At 43.4% G+C, this 21,460-nt stretch overlaps 1 protein-coding gene across 2 annotated transcripts in view; it reads right to left on the bottom strand.

The window, feature by feature from the left end:
* MORC2 (MORC family CW-type zinc finger 2) overlaps positions 1–20,944 on the bottom strand; it is a 49,075-nt gene extending 28,131 nt beyond the window's left edge. For both annotated transcript variants that reach the window (XM_062504307.1, XM_062504308.1), the window contains exons 1-8: positions 20,877–20,944; positions 14,522–14,575; positions 13,037–13,071; positions 12,010–12,078; positions 3,433–3,523; positions 1,778–1,886; positions 446–605; positions 253–364 (exon numbers count right to left, since the gene is read on the bottom strand). In XM_062504307.1, the coding sequence (XP_062360291.1) occupies positions 253–364; positions 446–605; positions 1,778–1,886; positions 3,433–3,523; positions 12,010–12,078; positions 13,037–13,071; positions 14,522–14,575; positions 20,877–20,944 (698 nt within the window). The remainder of the gene's footprint in view (positions 1–252; positions 365–445; positions 606–1,777; positions 1,887–3,432; positions 3,524–12,009; positions 12,079–13,036; positions 13,072–14,521; positions 14,576–20,876) is intronic.
* Positions 20,945–21,460: the final 516 nt, after the last annotated feature.

Here is a 21,460-nt window from a genome sequence, read left to right as displayed (position 1 = left end):
GGTATCTAAAGGACACTGAGTCTGCTGCTTTGGCTAAGCTGAGATCAGTCAGCACAGGCGTTCACCCCAAACACAGCCACAATGCCCATGGGCTGACACACACATGAACCCCAAACTCCTAAAGAACAAACTATAGATCTTCTAAATTCTCTAATTCACTACAAAAAGAGAAGCTTAAAAAACTCCATGCACACAGTATATAGCCAAACCCTACCCCAAATTTGATCAGCATGTTACACCAGTCACACTTACGTTCCCTCTGGGGGTGTTTCTGCCATCTGAATATCTTGAGGGTCAGAAGTCACATCCAGCTCTGGCTCTCCATTATCCATTAGTTTGAGGTTAAAGATGATCACCAGGGTGCCTGAGCAAGTAACAAGTTGACCAGGTGAACCCCAGCCAATCCCCAAATACCTCATTTGTGACCTGCACCATCCACATGTACCTTTCTCACCACGTATCTTATTGAACTGGTCCATCACTTCCTGTTCTGATTTGAAAGGGGAATACTTGTAAATGAGCTCCGTCTCAATAGCAAATTTCTCCATGTTGTCCGTCACAGGTTCACGGCTCCGTACGTTCCAGGTGGGTAGGGGAACGATGACCTGCAAATCCCATTATATTGAGAGTGACTCAGGCTCTCTCACTCCAGTCAGCCCCTCCTGCAGGTCATGGTCCAGTGACTTACCCCTCCTGACAGACCCCTAAGCAACCATGAGAGTCCTTTCCAGCTTTTCAGTAGTTTGCATGTTTCACAGACCCTCCTTGCCATGCCTCTTCTTACAATACCAAGTCTCAGAGTAAACCATTCCCAAGTCACATGTACAGAATACTGGCTACTCACACACTCAATGGCGTTTTTCCCCTTCCCATGTAATAACTTCTGTAATAGTAAAAAGACCACTCTGGCTTAATTTCTCTCTTGAACTCAGATATCCCTCACTCATACTTTGCATGATCTCAGTCTTTGATTTTTCTGCCATTTACAGCAAAAATACAGATCAAATTATAAACTGCAGTTGCACATCAAGGACACAAATCCCATTCCAGAACCATGGTCAAGCCATAAAAGTAGCCAGAGCTGCTGTGGGAATTAGAATTACTTTACTGTTCCCAAACTTTTTCAGTCATAGGCTGGCTACCAGAATGCACTGCCCCTACCCAGCTTCTCTGCACAGGTCCCTTCAATCCCTCCCTCATAATGGGAGATGTTTTCTGAGATACCATCCCAGTGCAAATTTAAAACTTTTCATTATTAAGCTTGCCTGGAACAACAATGCCAGAGTTATCTATTAAAATATGCAAGTTTTTCATAGGTAGAACTACACTGACATTTTATTAAAAATAAAAAATACCTGTAAGAAGCAACACACCTGCAGTTAATGCCCTGTGGGTAGCAACATCAAACACCTTTAATTCTCTACACAAAATCAAATCAAAGCACTAAAATTAAATACATCTCAAACTCAAATTTTGTGGGAAAAGGAAAATGCAAGATGTGTGGGCATGTCCTGAACTTAGCATAAGCACACCTTTAACTGAAACAAGCCCTTCAAACTTGCTTTACTCTAGAGAGACTTCTCAACTAGAATTAAAACCAAAAGGAAAAAAAATCTTTTTTTGCAGAAGGCCCACAAGCACAATACCGAAAAAAAACCACACACTGATCCCACCAGAGCTGTAACCAGCCCTGACACAGACTCTTCTGTGAGAGCTGGGCAAGTTCAGATGAGGCAGCATTCACTACATTAGTTCATTACAAGAAGCACATGCAAACCTCGTCGATGCCTTCTTCCTCATGGAATGTCCGCGACAAGAGGAGGCAAGTCATGGTGTTATCTTTCTTTGTGAACAGGATAAAATCCTTCCCAATCCGCATGGAACCCCTGTAGACAGAGGTCAGACTGTGTGTAACACCTGATGTACCACACTGTTCAGAACGCAGGCCACATTATTGAGCTTTCATCCCATTATGTTCAGTTATGACACACCAAAACCAGGTTAGGCAGAAAGGCTGAAACAGCAACTACCATGTCTCTCTAAACATTTCGTTCCTTTCAAAAGGCATATCAATCTGGGCATTTTCACAGTGTTTCAAAATATTTAACACCAGTCACAATTAAAAGGTGCACAACATTCCAGACTCCTATTATGTAGAAAATGTAAAATAAATTTTTTTAAAAAATTAAAAAGACAACTGAGGTGGGATGCCACAATAACCTTCAAATCTCTGGGCAGAAATGTCAGTGAGAAAGCAAGCACATTCCTCATTTCATTGTACCTAGAATCAAGTGCAGCAGTCTGGAGACAGAAAATTAATTTCCTAACCTAACTATTCCAGCTAAGACATCTTAGCAGCTTGCTGTCACAGAAAGGGACAGTTGCTTCTTCCTCCCCACATTCCTATCACAAATGGTGTCTTTGCATCTTCTCTATCTTCTCTACCAAGTTATCCTGTTACCAAACTCATCCAAAACACCTTGACAGATAACAATTAACATTGCATCGAAAGAAGTACTAGTGTTATGTCAGCGCATTTCTCTTCAGACTTAAGTCAATACCACAGTGATACCACAACCTACCTTCCACATGCTGGGGCTTCAGGCAGCATTTCTCAGATGTAATACAGTACACCACTTCCTCATGGTTAAGAAAGGACAGGGACAGAGATCTGTCCTGGAAGCGTACAGTCAGGATCTGGGATCTGTCCTGCACTGCAGCTGAACCCACACTGTCTCAAGACCCCCTAATCCAGGATTTTTTCCCCCCAGGTTATAGAGTCCCACTGATTTCCCAGCAGGATGCATAAAATCAAGCCACATAGGTGAACACAAAGCAGAATGGCCAGAGTAAGTCACAAAGGCCTGTAACTTTTCCAAAGACACAGAAAACGTCTTCCTCTTTCCTAGCAAATCCACTCCAACCAGTAGGATTCCCTTCCCACATGGGCTCCTCTGCACTTAATCCCACTCTTCCTCTCATTGCTTCCATCATTCCCCTTCTCCCAGCATTTGTTTGGTTTAAGAACAAAAAGAAAAGGCTTAAGTCCATCTGCCTTGCATCAGACAATTTTCCTGTTGGGAGGCTGCAGCACTATTTTGCTCAAATTTTACTACCTGATTGTTACAGAGAGATAACTAACCATTTTGTTTCCAGCTCTTCCATTCTTTTCCCTGAGCTCTGAACTGTACCCTCTGCCTTACGGAAACACAGTGCCAAACCACTGTCATTAGCTATACGGAGCCTTCCTGACTACTGGAAAACTACAGCAGATGTTGACAGAGCTCCTGTCTATCAAATGAGGGTATCTTAAGAGTTCATCTGTTTTGGCTTTTTTTCCTGGTAAAAAAGCTATACACCTCTGAGCAAAAAGTACATCGATCACCTGGACTATGACCTCCCCAACCTCAGGAGGCAGGCTCTTGTACCTACGATTTCAAGCCGTTCCCATACTGCCCGATTTGAGTGGACTCAGGTGATCGCTTGGCTGATTTACCAAACTGGATAACACTGGCTGCTTCATCTGCAACAAGAGACAGGAAACAAAAAAGGCTTATTTCAGTGTACAGACACACACACACATACCTTTTAGATAAAGAAGGAAGATAATGCCTTCACCACAGGAAATAGGCCAGAAAAGAGGCCAGAAGCCCAAAGTGAAGTTCCATACTGAAGCTGTACCAGAGCCCTGTGGGATACATGTTGCTTGAGGGAACTGATGCTACCAGAAGCTGTGAAGAGGTGCCATGATGTTGACAAAAAAAGTTTTGAATTTCAGTCTAGATCACTGTCCCACCTGAACTGCATGAAGACGTTTCTTTTTGAAAAAAAAAAAAAATCCAAAAAAATGGTCTATTGTGTCCATCACAGTTGTCAATTCTCATAAATTAAGACTCCAGGATGCAGGGGGCCTGTTGCACCCCATGTCCCACTGATACCACACACTTGAGAGCACTGGCACTACAGCATAAGTCGGGACTATTAAAAAGGTCAGGAATTCAGAATAAACACTGGTATTTGTTCACAGTGCTAAACTGAACACTCTGGTTAATTAAAGCACTACTAGGACACAAGCTAACTGGCAGCAGATTGCTGGAGCCCTGGCAGCAGGACAGCTGGGGAGAAAGTCAACTCAAGCAGGTCCTACAGCAATTAGCAGAGAATTTAATTAGCACAAGACACAATGAAAGGACACAATGGCTTTACAGCTGAGAGGGTCTGTGATTTTTAGTTTCAGCCTTTCTATTGTTCAAGGGATAAAGCCTTTTAACATCATCCTAAGACAGAATGATTCCTTTCCTTCCCCCCCCCCCTCCCCCCCGTGATAGTAATCATTTCACCAGAGAGTTTACTGGGAAAAATAAAGTTTAATTCCAGAGACAAGAACACAAAGTGCCTTACCTTGAGGGCTAAAAATAAATGCATACACAAGCTTAGCGGAGCACAAGATATCACTCACCCCACCAGGCAACTACGGGGAGGCTGAGCCCACGGACAAGCTAGATTTCAGCATGCAGGTGGCTCACACAGGCTTATCAGCATTGGCCAGTTTTCCAGTAAGATATTCAGTACTAACACCATTAGTCTGACATGACATCACTGAGCTGGTGTCAGAATGTCATTTTCAGTTGAAATTATATTTAGATCTAAATACATAAATACAGGAGAACAACTGTGCAAACACCTCACTGCCTCAACTACAGTTGTTCTTAATGGAGCTCCACAGCTATTCCAGAAAGAGTTTTGGACTGGATAAGGGTACCTCTTGCCTTCCCTTCATCCTACTGTAGTATCTTCTAGCCAAAGAAAGAAAGCACTGGAATATCTTGTATTTCAGTAAAGATGTCAGTAATTATGGTAATATTATTATTACTCTAACTACTATTACTGTGTTATTTTTAAAGCCTGGTAAGGAAAGTAGATAGGAGATATTCTAAAAACAGAAGGAGTATTGGAACCTTTTTGCTCCACAAACATTCTTCACTAACTATTTCTAACAAACTTTTAGGAAACCTAAAAAGGGCAAGCAGTAATTATCCGAAGCATTTCCTGTCCCAGGAAAAGTGACCAGATGGTTTATTACTCAATGATGGATGTCTGAAATCACCCTATTATGATTCTTATTTTAGGGCAGAGGGATGAAGGTGATGCTGAGCAGAGGGGACTGTGAAGTAGCACCTCTCTCCTGGCCCTCTTTAGTAGAGATTTAGTACTTATATCCTCCCAAAAACCAAGATACAATTTTTTCTCCAGCTCTTTATAGGCTCTGAATGGTGTTTCACTTAAGGCTAGCAGCAGTATTTTTGTTTTGTTGCATCTCAGAATTACTGGATTAAAAAAAGCCAAACTCCCTGGCAAGAAAAATGGGGGAGGGACATATATACAAAACAAAGAAGATAAAGAATAAGCTAAGAAATTCACTCAGGATGGTCAAGATAGCAGGTTGATCTTCAAAGCCCAAAAAATCAAGGGCACATATAAAAAGATTCTTCTGCCTGGGATGAAGGAACTGGTGGATGGGGCTGTTCAGTTCCTGAGTGTTCCTGAAGTCAGACCTCGCTTCGCTCACTGAGCAGAGTCTTCTTTTATCTCCAAGTTCTTCAGCTGAGAATGCACTAAAGAAAGTCCCAATCTGAGCAGAGAAAATTATACTTCCTGCCTTCTCCACAAATTTATCTGCTATATTCATGTTAGGTGGAGTATTCACAGTGGACTCAACAGCATCCTCAAAAGATATCCCAGAGATAAAGAATTTAATTCACTACCTGGGGGAAAATAAGCCTAAAGGCAAGTTGAACTTTCCAGAGGATAGGGGAACAAGAGAGTAGCTGTGAGGTCCTTTGTCACTGTAACAAACACAGGACACCAACCCCCATGGGGCAATGACTGGAAACAGACAGTGACTGACAAATCACTTTGATGTATGTTCCTGTAATTCATTTTTAAAATCTGTTAACTTTAGAGGAAATATCAGTGTTTAGGTTAAAGATGTAACCTTAAACAAGGTTAAAGAGACATTTTCTCCTGAGAATTGTGTAGATTGCTCCACTGAAAGTGGCCCACAAGAGTCACTGTCCACACACACAAGTGTGTACACACTCTAAAACAGGAGCTGGAGTTCCAGTTAAACAGTGTTCCTCACCATTGTGAGCCTTGGATAAACATTATTTTTAAAATACAAGATCTAATAAAGCAACCAATACTACTACTACTACTAATTAATTAACTGCTTCCATTAAAACAAAAGATGTTTTGAACTTCTTAACTTCAAAAATACAGTTGAAAAAAGCAAGATCTGATATATTTGCTTTAATCTCTCAAAAAGCAATGGAACAATCCCTCTCAAAAAGTATTAGAAGTCAGACAAGGCAGGTGACTGGGCTAAGTCTGCAGAAGTTTACAAAGGAAGTCACACCTGACTGTTTTGGTCACCTTCTACAAGGTAGCACTTTCTGTCCATATGGAGAGAGCACTGAGTGCTGTTTGGCTGGACTTCAACAAAGTGTTGGACACAGTTTACCACAGCCTGTTCCTGGACAAACTGGGGAGACACAGACCAGGCAAGTGGTATACAAAACAAGTAGGGAACTGGCTCATGGGTGATCAGAAGTGATCCTCAATGGTTTTCACTCCTGCTGGCAGCCCATCACAGCAGAGACCTCGGGGACTGATGCTGTGCCCCACATCTCCATATAGGATCTGGACACTGGGGTGCTTTTGCACCCTCACCAGCTTTGTTGATGGGGGTAAATTGGGCACATGAGGAATGCTTTATTAGACACCTGGACAGGCTGGAATAGTGGGCAAGCAGGATTGTATCTGAATTTCAAGGGAAGTGTCAAGTCCTGCACCTGGGATTAAATAACCCAAGAGCCCAGCAAACTGGAATCTGCAGGCTGGGAGGAATAGCCTTGATGGAAGGGTCCTGATGGACAACAAACTGAGTATCATCTAGCAGTGTCCCACAGTAGCAACTGAGGCAATCAGGATCCTGGACTGTATCCACAGGGACATTGCCAAAGAGATGGAAATGTGATTATCCCACTCAACTTCATGTTTGTCAGGCCCCACCTGCAGTACTGTGTCCAGTTCTGAGTCCTCGATTCAGCAAAGATGCAGACAGACTGAACAGGATGCAAAGGAGATGATCAGAGGGCTGCAGAATCTGCCCTATGAGAACTTGGTCTCCTTCCCTGAGAAGAGGGCCCAGGGAGAACCTCATCGTAGTATTACGGTACTTGAAGGGTAGCTACAAAGAGGATGGAGGTCCTCCCTTCCCTAGGAGCCACATGAAAAAGAGACAATAGATACAAGTTGCACTGGGAGAGGTTTCTTTTTAAAATAAGTAAGAAAACTTTTAGAGATCAATCAGTCATTTAGTCAATCACTGGAACAACCTCCCCAGGTATGTGGTGGAGTCCCCAGCACCGGAGAGACAGGGTGCTAAATCATCTCTTCCCTTTCCCATGAAAGGCTGGAAAAGATGATCTTTGAGGTACTTTCCATCCTGAGCACTTCCATGATGAAAATGCGAGGTAGACTTATTTTCTTCAATTGCTTAAGAATAAAACTACAGTCACTTCCTGAACGAGTTGTTACAGCTTCTCAACCTACAAGTTGATCCACTGAATCATTCAACCAGCATTTTGATATATTAAATTCGTGTAGCACTTCCAGAGCCAGGCATTAGGTAAAATTTCAAGCTGAGTAGTGATTTCACTGATAGTATGAGAAACCTGATGTACTGCATGAAATCTGTTGTTCGGTTTTCTATGGATTCCCATCTAGTTACTTACAAAAAAGCTGAACTTTTGGGGCAGTACTATTATTTTCTGTATTGGGGGCAGAAGGTATTTATTGGATAATAATGTATTTTCTGATACTGGAAACTAGGAAAAGGTTCTTCACCAAAAGGGTGGTCAGGCACTGGAACAGACTCCCCCGGGCAGTGGTCATGGTCTCAAGCCTGACAGAGCTCCAGGAGCATTTGGACAACTCTTTCAGGCACAGGGTGGGATTTTGCAATGTCCTGTGCAGGGCAAGGAGCCAGAGTCCATGATCCTTGTGGGTCCTTTCCAACTCAGAAGATTCTATGATTCTGATACCTCTCTGCAGAACACGATGGTTCTTTTGAAAAGAGCTGTCCTGTGACATCACTGAATCCTTGGACCTTATGATAACTCATGACTACAGTGTGAGATGTTTGCAGCTTGACTACAAATTTATTTTGATCTTGAGACCACACAACACAGCATGATCATTAAGAGAGCCAATGCAGTGAGTACTAAATGCAACTGCAGCAGGAATCACTTGACAAACATCCCTAAGTTTTAGAAATGAGGAGCTGTCATTTGGCTTGCTAATCTGAAGCCATCAGACAAAGCACTCAAATCTGACCAACTGCCTTACTATACCCTTCTGTTTTCAGAGTCAGCCAGATAAATCTGAAATTGTCCAAGACAGAACAAGACCAAAGAGAACAGCAACAAGACAGAGTCACATACACAATGTGTTACTGGAACAGTTAACTTGAGCCCATCAGCTCTTCCCTCCATTTGGAAATGCCCAGACACAACTGAGTTAATTCACTCATCATCCCCAGATGGTGCCTCATCCAGCCTTCCAATCCTTTCAGTTGACTTGGGAAGATCCCATGCTAGCATGGGCTCCAACAGCACTACAGCAAGTCTTGGAGGTATTCTTTTTAACATCAGCTCTATGTACAATAAAAAAAAAAAATAGTGAAAGTTATCATGCACAAAAATAAAACACTCCCAAGATCCATGATTTCTATTGAAGGGAAAAAAGTCCAATAAAGATTTTCTGCTGACATCTTTTAAGGTCAGATAGGAGATCTTAACTGGCAGACCCCGCACTACAAGAAATTAAAGCTCAGATCCCAACAACCAGGGATGGAACCAGCGTCCCACACAGGGAGCTTGAATGAAGGACTCTCCTTAGCTGCTTCTGTCCATGCTGACAGGCAAATGGTGCAGCAGACAGAGCTTCTACCTGGCTGCCCTTGGTCAAGCATCAAGACAGTCAAAAGAAATTAATTACATGGTATCTGCCATATAAAATGCAGAGGGCTGTGAAATACCCCTGCAATACCCATCTTCTTTACTGAGCATTTCAGGCTATCAGGATACAATTCTTCAGCATTTAGCTGAAAAATTAGTCAAAAGAAGCCACTTAATAGCTGCCCTGGGTAACCCAAATATTATTGTATTCCATATCCATCTGTGTCCAAAACTGATAGTCTCTTTAAGACCTGGCGGTGCAGCCAGAATCAGAACCACAGGTTTGGGGGTAGGGCAGATGAGTGTCAAGCTCTTTATAGTCGAGGCACTCAGGCAGAGCTGCTTCTCTCCTGTCATAGCTTTTGCTCAAGGCAGAGGCTCTGCTTTGGGCTTTTTTCCCCTCTGTTTCTCTCTGACCTCCAAAGGGGGTTGTTTCAGGTAGGTTTTCCATGCTGGCAATAGCAGCAACTGTTGCTACAAAATGAGAAGATTCATTTCACAATCGAAAACTGTTTAAAAGTGAATTTTGCAACATCGGTCTGCAGCTGTAGCATGGTGATGAAAGGAGTGAAGAGAGGAGTGAAGAGAGGAGCGAAGAGGTCCCACTCCCTGCAGTTGCTGCAGCCGCCAGCAACACGTGGCCGATGCAAGAAGGCACTGGGTGTGAGCCACCTTAGCTGGCTGCCTTGCCATCCTCTGCCAAGAGGCAGATGAAGTTCTTCCACAGGTTCCAATCCTTGACCAAGTACCAGCTTGGAGTGTGTCAGCCACATACACCAATGGAGCTGCTGCCACCAGAGAGATAAGAGGGAGGGCTGCCACCATTTTGCCCTTGTCTCTCCCCACACGCGGCTGCCCATGGCAAACATCATCTTAGGGAAAGGGGTCCCTGCCATTTTGAGTTTGTCTTTCTTCCCAGGGAGTCCATGAGATTTAGCAATTTTGTATCTAGTGATTATTTACTGTTATTTTGTGCCTGTTGCTGTTTTGATTGCTAGTAAACTTATTTTTTCACTTATATTTACACGTAGTAATTTCCTGTGGAAAACTAAGGGGATAAAACTCATTTCAGAGTATCCCCCTTAAATTGTCTTAAACCAGGACAATAGCCAATACTTAAATCCCATTTTGTCACAAAAACAGCAATACAGAAGCAATAAAAGCTTCCATGAAATTCTGTGGCATTAGAACACACATCTGGCACCCTCCAGAGAAATACAAAGTTTTCAACACAGGCAGAGAAGGTTGTATTTCCTCTCCCTGATACTAAGGATTATGAGAAGGCCACACTTCAATCTCAGAGCTTTTTTTAGATATGGGGCTTTACTGCTTCCTTCAGTTACATTGATGGCAGAAAAGTAGTCTTGGGAAACCTGTACAGCATCCTTAATTGCATTCCAAAGAATATACAGAAGGTACCTAGAGTTCAAACCAAATTCCCTTATGGAAGTCACAAATCTGTGTATCAAAACACAAATTAAATTTAATTAAATGCTTCTTATCTGTACTGGGTTGGGGCTGTGATGGAGTTCAATCTCTCCATGCTCACTTGCATGAAACTGCATTTTAGAGAAGTGTTGCTAATACAGGGGTGTTTTCATTAGCGCTGAGCACAGCTCACACAGCATCAAGGCCTTTTCTGCTCCTCAAACTGTAGCACCAGCAAGTGGGCTGCACAAGGAGTTGGGAGGAGACAAGTGTGGGATGGCTGATCCAAAATGACCCAAGCGATTCTAGACAATATTATAAAATCCCAAAACAGTCTGGATTAGAAGGTGCCATCTCGTTCCATCCCCTGCCATGGGCAGGGACACCTTCCACTAGACCAGGATGCTCCAAGCCTCATGCAACTTGGTGTAGTGCTCCCCAGATAAAGCTGGGGAAGTAGGAGGAAGAGGGGCACATGTGGGTCTATAGCATTTGCCTTCCCAAGTCACTGTTTCACATGATGCAGGCCTGCTGTCCTGGGGATGGCTGAACACTTGCCTGCCCATAGGAAGTGTGGAATGAATCCCTTGGTTTGCTGTGCTTATGCACACACAGCTTTTGTTTTCCCTTCTGAACTGTCTTTATCTCAACCCATGAGGTTTTCTCATTTTTTACTGTTCTGATTCTCTCCACCATCCCAGTGGAAGAGGAATAAGCAGCTGTGTGGGGCTAAATTGCCAGCTAGGATTAAACTATGAAAATATCACAAGAGGAAGTTAAAAGCACTGAGGAATCAGTGCAAAAATATTAGTTGCTGCTTATCTACCCATTTCCTTTGTCTTCTTCAAATTCATCTCCCAATTTCACACAATTTTCCTGCCCTGTACAGAGCTCCTCACAGGATGATTAATCAGTCCTCAAGACTCAAAGGTGGGTTGACAGTGCTGCTCATTGATGCTAAATATAAAGCAGAGAAGCTTTTTGCTTTCTCCTGCTAGATACAACAGCAATTTACATCAGTACCTAAAAGGCAGAAATACATTTGTTATATTCTTCTCATATTACTAAGATTTTATATTGTCCAGTATTGATCTCAGACACAATGTCCACAATGAAACAATGGTAAACTGTTTTCAAAGCAGAGCCTTTAATTGCTGTCATGGCACACCTTCTGGTTAGAGCTGAGATACACCAATCAACTGGCAGCCAGATGGGGAAAAAGCTTATGCCACCAAACCCTGTACTTGTTCCCCTTCTTGCTCCACTATTCTCCCTTCAGCCCCAAGGCCAACTTCACTGTACTGGGAAACTTCAGGCCAGGCTGACCCAACCCTATAATGCAGCAAAACAATTTTTTTTTTTTGACCAGATTAGTTTTCTGCAATGGAAGAGGTAAATGGTTTGATATGTAATATGGTGTGAAAGAGTCAGTGGAGAGGCAGGAACATGTATACAGGCATGGAACATATTCCATTTTCAATGGAACTAAGCTGCTAATTCAACTTAAACCATAAAATGAAACCCCAGCTTGCAAATGCAAGTGTAATTTTCTGTCACTTACTTGAATCCATTCCTGTTCCATCATCCAAAAAACACAGCATGAATCCACCTCGTAGGTCCTCTCGTCGCTCTACAACAGAAGACTTATTCACTGCTTCCATAAGCAGAAGTTAAAAGTTCCATAAAACAAGATTGATTGGTGTTAACAACAAAAGTAACACAACAAATAGGACTTTTACACCTGCAATATGGCTAAGCTGTAAGAAAGAGCACCAGACTTTTTTTACAGAATGACTAAGAACTTCTTCACTTCTGCGCTACAAAACTGTGTCAGTGGAGTTTTTTAGCATCCTTACAAACAGTGACTCACTTCACCTGACCCAGGTGAAGGCTGACTTAATTGCTTCCCCAAGGTATTTGTAAAGACAACAGGCACTGTGACACAGAAGAGATGGTAGAACAATAGAATTATTCAGGTTGGAAACAACCCTTAGGATGATCGAGTCCAACCACAAACGCAACACAACTGAGTTCATTAAACCATGTTGCTAACCACCAGATGTACACATATTTTAAATATGGGTAGGCAGTGACTCCCCCACTGCCCTGGGCAGCTTGTTCCAGTGTCTGACTACACTTCCAGTGAAGAAATTTTCCCTAATATCCAATCAAAACTTCTCCTGACACAACTTGAGGCTGTTTTCTCTGGTTCCTGTCACTTGCTACCTGGGAGAAGAGCCCAACCACCACCTGGCTGCATCTTTCTGTCAGGGAGTTGTCAGAGCAAGAAGGCACCCACCCCAAGCCTCCTTTTCTCCAGGCTGAGCCCCTCCCCCCCCCCCAGCTTCCTTAGCCACTTTCTCATCAGACTTGTGCTTCAGCCCCTTCTTCAGCTCCCTTGCCCTTCTCTGGACATGCTCCAGCTCCTCCATGTCTCACTTGCCTGGAGAGGCCCAGTACTGGCCCCAGCATTGGGCATAAGCATCCTCACTCTTATTCTACCAAGGACAACATACATTTGCAGCCTAAATCCAAGTTACCTACTGACTTCATTGCTGACATGCTAGGAAGCAGCAGGAATTACTTACCAGTATAAATGTCTATTCTCGTGGCATCTGCATCTCTACAAAGAAATAAAACCACAATTGTTATTCAAGTGTTAGACAGAAATGAAGCTAAAAATACAGGCATATACAATCATTTCCAAAATAACTGGCTGCACAGATCTAATTCCACAGAGGCCCCAGAGTCATCACTGACAGAAAACATTGTCCTACTTTTTGTCTATTTGAATTTAATACTCCAGCATGAGACATTGCTGACACATGAACAGTTCTGGTGACAGGAAGTACCATTGGCATTCTAACAAAAGTCATTCTGGGACTTGGAATCAAATGACTACACACTTCTGAGCTCCCTCATGTACAAAATAATCAATGGCTATAGTTTTTCTGTCAAGCTGTGTACAAAAGGTTTAGTAACTCCACACAAAACTTCATCACAATACATTCAAAATCGTTACAGGAAACTGTCATTACAAGATGTGTAAAGTGAGGCCCTTCACACGCTGCATCCTCCTCTGTATTTGAAGCTATGGCATGTACAGCACTCCTGCCCTCTTCTCAAACCAACCTTGGTTTGCTGACTAGAGACATGGATCTGTAGTGCTGTAAGAAAACGCCACTCGACAAATGCCACAGCCACTTTGTTTCACTTTTGTACCCCCAGCCCAGCTACCTTCCTCCCAGAAGACAACTGCTCTATAACCAGAAGGGAACCAAGAGGTGAAGGGAAAACCACCCCCAAAGACCCTAATTTTTATTACCTTGTAGCAACCCTGAACACAGCACCAGTTTGTGGGCAGGCACATGCACACACACAGACAGAGCTGATTCCCTAAACAGCAGCTTTCCAGCTCAAAAATGCCCCAGTTTCAGCTCATTACACCACAAAACGTACAATGTGACAGATCATATTTGAGAGACAACAATCCCAAAATATTTCCATAGTGCTTCATGACAGTACTTCCTGCAGCTCAAGAGAAAAGCATGCAAGGCTTGGGAGGCTGCTACAGCAGGGAGTCCCCACACACATGTGAGAAAGGTGACCCAACAACTGCAATTTCTGAAGACCATATCTCCTCAAGTGTCAACATTCCTTTGGCTATTATTGCTCTATTTTTCAGCATCCCACTTCTGATTTGATTTTCATTGTCATATTCGATACTATGATTATTTAGGTATCAGAAGAGTCAAATCTCCTGTAATATTTATTTTAGCAATTTCTTTACACAAAAAAGGCAGACTTGTTTTTTCTTTAGATCTATCTTGTGTCTTTCCAATATGAGTTGTTCCAGGATTCATTCAAACCTGTCTTTACAGAGATAATTTTTTATGGGTTTGATGTGCCAGTATAAGAGGAGCAAGTGAAATATTCATACTAAATTGCAGCAACATCTTCTATGTTCTTGTAAAGTCTACTAGAAGTGAAAATTGCTTAAGATCAACTAATATATAGGTGAATTAAACCTTAACCAAAGTTACCTTGGGAATTAGGTGGTTTCAGGTACATACCTGGCATTATCTACAAGTTCAGCAAGGGCACCAAACAAGAATTCATGGGTAGTTCTGCAATGAAACACAGAAGTCAGCAGAGTTACACCAACACTTAAAAAGTGAGAGACCTTTACATAAATTATAATCTCAACTACACTTTAAGCAAATCTAGTCAAATGGGTGCATACAACACTACGGTCTGGTTGACAGCAGACTAGGTCCATGCAGCAGCCAGTCTGCCCCAAACTGCAGCTCACTATGGTCTAAAACATATTGCAGCTATACAGACACAATAGAGAACATGATGATCCAATGAACCAGCCTATGACCCAGTCAACAGGTCATGGAAGTCCTTAGTCAGCACACTGACAGTTCTTTTCATGGCAATTAAATACTGCCTATAAGTAAGTATGGCCGGATGAGGATTATCATAGAACCAAAGAACAGTATGAGTGGAAAGGAACCTTAAAGCTCATTTCATTCCAATCCTCCTGCCATGGGTAGGGACACTTGCTCCAAGCCCTGTCCAGCCTGGCCTTGAACACTTCTGGGGATGTGGTAGCCACAGCTGCTCTGGGCAACAAGACATGAACAACATTTATGAACAAGGTGAGTCTCCCCCATGCATACAGTCCAATTGCATAAGTTATATATGACAGAAAAAAGCTTCCAGATCCTGGCTAATGTCTGGCATGTGCAACTGCAACTAATCCAGAGAAAGAGTCTTCTGACACCACTGTACCACGCCACCTTCCCAACTTAAAGCTAAAATCATGAACCCAGCTACTGCTTCAGCACAATCTCAAGAGATATGTTTAGTTTCCAGCCTCTTAACTGCCACCTCTTATAAGCAGCTCCCAATTCGAAGCCATTAGTTACATGCCTCAACACTGAAAGAAATATAGATGGTGAGAAAAACTTATGCAGCTAATAAAAATCATTATGCTGTATCTCCACTTCAGGCCCAAGCTGGCAATCTAACTTCAAAATTTAACAATTATTTCAAACACAGATGAGCCACATCCACCATAATGTTAACAGCAAAGATGTGGAGAAACAGTTGATGAGGCTTGCTGCTCCTCTAGGCTGTTCAATAAAGAGACCAAGACCTCAGAACCTGGTTTTATCAATATGTTTCAGTTCGCACAAAACCCTCACATAAAGCCAACAGGTGACCAAAGACAAGATATTTGTCCATATTTTCAGCCTTCCAAGAGCAGACACATAGGTACTTCTTTCACATAAAATACACAGCTGTCCACACTGTTAATAACCACAAAACAAGCTTTCATATTCATCTTCAGGGTGATCACACTGAGCCCATCAACACAGTCATAGGAAAACACATCAGCCTTCAAAGTTATGGAAATCTCTGTTCCCATGATTTTAGTGATATTTCCACTCTCCTGCAGAGACAAGAACAAGGGGAAGGTGTTTGGAAGACTACCCAATCAGAAAGCTTCCACAGAGACACAATCTTGGCATTCCCTCCTTTGAACAGGATTTCCTGCTGTTTGTCCTGGTTTCAGCAAGGATAGAGTTAATTTTCTTCTCAGTAGGTGTTACAGAGATGAGTTTTGTATTTAGTGCGAGAATAATGTTGGTAACACACCAATGTCTGGTGCAAAGCCATGCATACCCTAAGTCGAGGACTTTTCAGTGTCCTACACTAGTCAGCTATACAAGAGGCTGGAGGGGAGCATGGCCAGGACAGCTGACCCAAACCAGCCAGAGGAATATTCCATAGCAAAGAATGTCTGCTCAGCCTACAAACCAGGGGAGCTGGCCAAGAGGGGCCAATCACTGCTGGGGGACAGGCTGGGCGTGGGTCATTGGGTGCTGAGCAATTGTATTGAGCATCACTTGACTTTTGGGGTTTATTCCTCTCTATCTTTTTCCTATTATTATCATATGTTTCTTCACTCCAATTTTTGAACTGCTCTTATCTCAGCCCATGAGTCATAGCCTTGTACAATTCACCTCCCCATTCCACTGGGGAGGTGAGTGAGCAGGTATGTAAGATGATTACAGATTTCAAGTGTTCTCTTGAGTTTACAAGTGTCTATTCAGGTCCACAGGTCAACATCACATACTTCCTTATTTAGAAAGTAACCCATAAACAAGTGGATGCTTTAGCACTAGTAACTATGCTTCATGAGCACCTTTTATTCCACAATTTTAGGAACACTTCAAAGAAAAGATGCAAGTAAGATACAAATAAGGATTTCCAAAGAAAGATGCTGCAACAAAACAAATCATAACACAGCTATAGATGATAAGAAAGGCAAAACAAAACATCTTCATATAGCCCGACACTGTACTGATCTCTACTATCTCCCAAAACTACAACCTCTTGTGCTGACACAAGCAAAAGGAAACCTTGCCACAAGCCAATGAAATTCACTCCAGCTATTTATCCCTAACAGAAATGAATACATGCTATCAAAGTCTTCTAATCAATTGATGAGTTTGAACACACTTGTCAATATCTAACTAAAGTCACATAAAGTGCTTTAGCCTGATTTAATCAATTAATATCAAACAAACCCCAAGGTCTTGCCTTACAGTCAAAACTGAAATACTTCACAGCCATCATGATCAACCAGTGACCATTTCTCACACCTCCCCAAAAAAGTTTGGGGTTATTTTACTTGCAACATGTTTTTAAAAAAACAAGACAAGCTGTTGGCAAAATAAAGTCTATCAGAGTTTGCACGTAACCTGCAAACATGGTGTACTAATTTTGGAAATGCATCATCAGAGGCAACAACAACCTGCATCAGAGCATCCAAATCACACACATAGACTCACACACACATAGAATCACAAGGCTGGAAGAGATCTCCAGGATCATCAAGTCCAACCAACCCAACACCTCAATTAGGCCATGGCACCGAGTACCACATCCAGTCTTTTTTTAAACACATCCAATGATGATGACTCCACCACCTCCCTGGCAAATATATTCCAACACTTTATCACCCTTTCTACAACTATTACTGCCATACAATGGGTGAAACAACATAGAAGGAAGGAAAGTATTATCAAAATCCATAGTGTCAACAACAGCTCATCTGGGTAGACAAGGACTGGCCTGAACCATCCCACAATGTGCAATCTTCCATGTGAGACAGCTCCATGCCGAACTGGAGGCTTGACAAGGAATAGAACAAGGGAGTTCACCACTGGCAATTTATTGAAACATAGGTGACAAAAGGTCAAACTGAACAGCTCTAAAATACGACTGAATTCAAACACCTCTACAAAGAATCATTTCAAGTAATGTCCCAAGAGAAGAAAAGCTTCTTTTATGAGCAGTTCCTACAGGAACCTCCTGCTTGAACCTAGTTCGACTCGAGACCCTGCAGACAAGTCCCTAATAACTAATGAGAGATTTAAGATTTCACTTTTGCTCTAAACAAGGGCGTATCTGGGAAAATGTTTTATTTTGGCACATGCATCACAAACAACAGCTATTCTCTAGGTAATGCACTCTGTTTCAGGCCAAAACAGACAAAAAGCACAAGAAGTGGGAATCTGGGGGTTAGGGAGATACTGTCGGTCTGTTATTACTAACTTTCCTCAAGTCCCTTGTTTAGTCATCTTGAAGTCTTATTTGAGTGACCTTCTTCTACTTCAACTGTATTCACCAGGACAAATCTAGTTACACAACAACACACAAGTTACAAGCTAAAGGCTACCTACTTCTAGAAGACAATTTCAGGTCCTCAACATTTAACAAATTCCTTCAAATTTTTATTATAAATATTCAAAATATGCAAATACAGATTGGCTGGTCTGTGTTGTACTTTTGGCATCATCTCAATAAGTAACTTTGGAAGTATCTTAATGTAACAGTATTTAATTGTTAAGGAAAACCAGCAGGTGACTGGAAAGTCATAAAACAACGCACATGTAATTTCCATGTGCTTATGCACACTGATTTTTATTCTAGGATCTAGAAGAACTTTAACACAGAAACATTAAGGGTTGAAAACGACCGTGAAAGGTCATCTAGTACAACCTCCAGCCAGGGCAGAAACACCTTCCACTAGGCCAGGTTGCTCCTAGCCCCATCCAATGTGGCGTTGGACACTTTGAGTGATAGGGCAGCCACATCTTCTCTGGGCAATCTGTGCCAGGGGCTACCCACCTTCACAGGGAAGAATGCCTTTCTTCTATCTAGTCTGAATCTACACTCTTTGGTTAAAGCCATTACCTTGTCTCATCACTACAGAACTTACTAAAAAGTCTTCCTCCACTCAACTATTCATCAAATAAAGAACTTGGAAAAGCACAGTGATATTTTTACTTTTTAAAAAATATGGTGAATTAATCAATTCATGTAGATGCTGGAGACTCAACTCTGTGTGCCATCAGACACATAAGCATTAAGCCACTATTGGAAAGATCTGCTATAAGTCCTCAAGCTCAGGGACTTGATCCACTGTCTCCTGTAAAGCATTTCAGATCAAGCATTATGAGTCAGACTTACAGAAACTTTTCAGAAAGGCCTTAAACAGAAAGAAAGAAAAAGAAAGCATGGTTTTCTTCTGCATCCTAACAGCCAGATGGTTGATCTTTCACTGCAATTTAAACAATTTCCACCTCCTTGACTACGAGAACATGCCTAGCATTGAACTAGAATTTATCTGTGATGGGATGGTCTTCCTCAGCAAGAGAGAACAGCCCAAAAGACCAGCCTCCTCTATCAAAATCCCTGTGCTGGCCTTGGGTTGATTTGGGGATTGGCTCTTTTTATTTTTTGCTAATTTTTTTACTAGAGGAGCAGGAGAGATTATTTGTTACGGGTTAGTTTGGCACTTTCTTTGTTTTTATGACTTCCATTACTCCCATTGCCATTCCTAGGGAAGCAAGTGATTTATGCACTGATTCCCATAACCTCAAAAGGCTCATTGTTCATGATGGACAAGAAGCTCTGGCTTTGGCTTATCCAGGCATTAGCTTCCAGCTCCTCCCAAGAATTTGGTAATGCAGATATCACCGCAGACATGCAGCACACCACAGGAAGACAGCAGCACAATGGCAACATGAAGTAGCTTAAATATACTTGAGAACAGCAGCAACAACTCAGTCTTTTCTATAGCACAGACTTTATCTTCTTATGAAGATGGACAGAGTTCTGGAGCTTCGCAGGCAAACACAACCTGCTCACAGAGCACTGCCATCATCTGCACAATCTTCTAATCCATAAAAAAAGATTGTCTTCTGGAGCTGGACATGAGAATTTCACAAATCAACAACTGCACCAGAACATGACTCAGTATTGTCCGTCTTCAGGCACCAGACTGTTCACTCCATATGCAACTGCTACCAGCCAAGCTAGAGAGCAGACCCAAATGTGACATGAAGCCATTACTAGGTTTAATCTTCAAAGCCCATTACTTTCCTGATTCTGAAAATAAATGGATTGCAATGATCTTGGCACACGTGAGATTAGTCTTAGCTCTTCTTACAGATGTATCTCATTACCAACAGAAACAGACCAAAATATTTTGAGACCAAGTTGCTAGTGTTTCTGTGCCATCTTTAGACTGCTACAGACCACTGTGGTCCTTCATATGTTGAAAAGGGAAACAAGAAGATAAACCTGCACTTTATTTGATCTTCTATTGATGGATAATAGTAAGTCAAGTCTTCCATACAACATCAGCAGACAATCTGACACCGGTGACCAACCAGCTGATCAAAATGAAGCAATGCCAAGTGGTTCAACAGAGTTCTTCCAGTTCGGGAGATCAAGCTCTTCTTCCAGTTTGGGCAGAAAAAGCTCTTTCATCTCCTCTATACATGGCATTACAAGGCTTAGAAGCAGCAGGCAGGTGTTGATGGGTGCCTGATCCTGCTAAGTGCTGCTTCCTGATGGTGCTTCTCATTTTCTAGACATGTGCTCAGAAGAAACTTGACATTTCAAATAATGGCTTTGCCTCTTCTCAAGAGGTGTTATTTTGGGGGGTTCACTGGCAACAAAAAATGCAAAAATGCAAAAATCTGACTGGAAAAAGAGTATCATAATCCTGTTAAAAATAAACCTGCAAAACACTCAGACACACATAAAGCCAGATGCTGTAGATGGCTGCAGATGCAGGTGGCAGAGCACCCACTGCTCTGTAGAGGTCCCGCCGTGAGGGCTTGGTTGCCCAAGAGGCCTCCCCCTTTCTCCCGGGGCCTCTTGTCCCCACGCACTGGCTCTCCATGACCCGCGGACTTGCCCGCGGCGAACTAGCCGGCCCCCGGAGGGACCACGAGGTGCCGAGACCGGGAGCCGCTCAACCACACCGGCCCGCGTGGCTTCGGCCAGGCCCATCGCACCCTGCCAGTGAAGGCCGGCCCCACCCCAGTCGGTACTCACGAGTTGGTGTGCAGGTATTCGAAGGTAAGCTGGGCCCGGTTCAGGCTGCTGTAATTACCCAGTGACATGGCGGCAGTGGTCGCCATCGGGCCTGGGCCCCCGCCGCATGCACCGGCGGCCGCGCGAGCCTCGAGCCCTCCCCGCCCCTTGTCAATCACGTCCCCCGCCGGATGAGCAGCCAGCGTTGCACTGCACTGCACTCCGTTGTACCACGCCCCACCGCCCCCTCGCGGTGCCGTGCCGTGCCGTGCCGTGCCGTGCCGTGCCGTGCCGGCCCGACACAGACCCGCTTTGTCTCCCCCGCGCTGGGATCGCACCCGGCGCCGCAACCGCCCCCGCGGGGCGGAGACACGCGGCTGCCACCCATTGGTCAAGAAGAGGCAGGTGATGCCAGTGCCTCGGCGCGGCCAATGTGGGCTCTGCGCCGCCGCGTGACGGGCGCGCGCGGTCGGGAGGGACCGGCGGACGTGGGTGAGTGCGGCGCGCGCGGCCGCTCCGGGGCCCTCCGAGGCCCTCGGTGGGACCCCCATTTTCCCCCAGGCTCCGTCCCGGCGGCAGCTGAGCGCTTCAGCGCTGCGGGAGCA

The sequence above is a fragment of the Cinclus cinclus genome, chromosome 17 (genome assembly GCF_963662255.1).
Source record: "Cinclus cinclus chromosome 17, bCinCin1.1, whole genome shotgun sequence".
NCBI lineage: Eukaryota > Metazoa > Chordata > Aves > Passeriformes > Cinclidae > Cinclus > Cinclus cinclus.
Note: the sequence above shows the minus strand (reverse complement) of the source record. Positions and strands in the feature narration are given on the sequence as shown.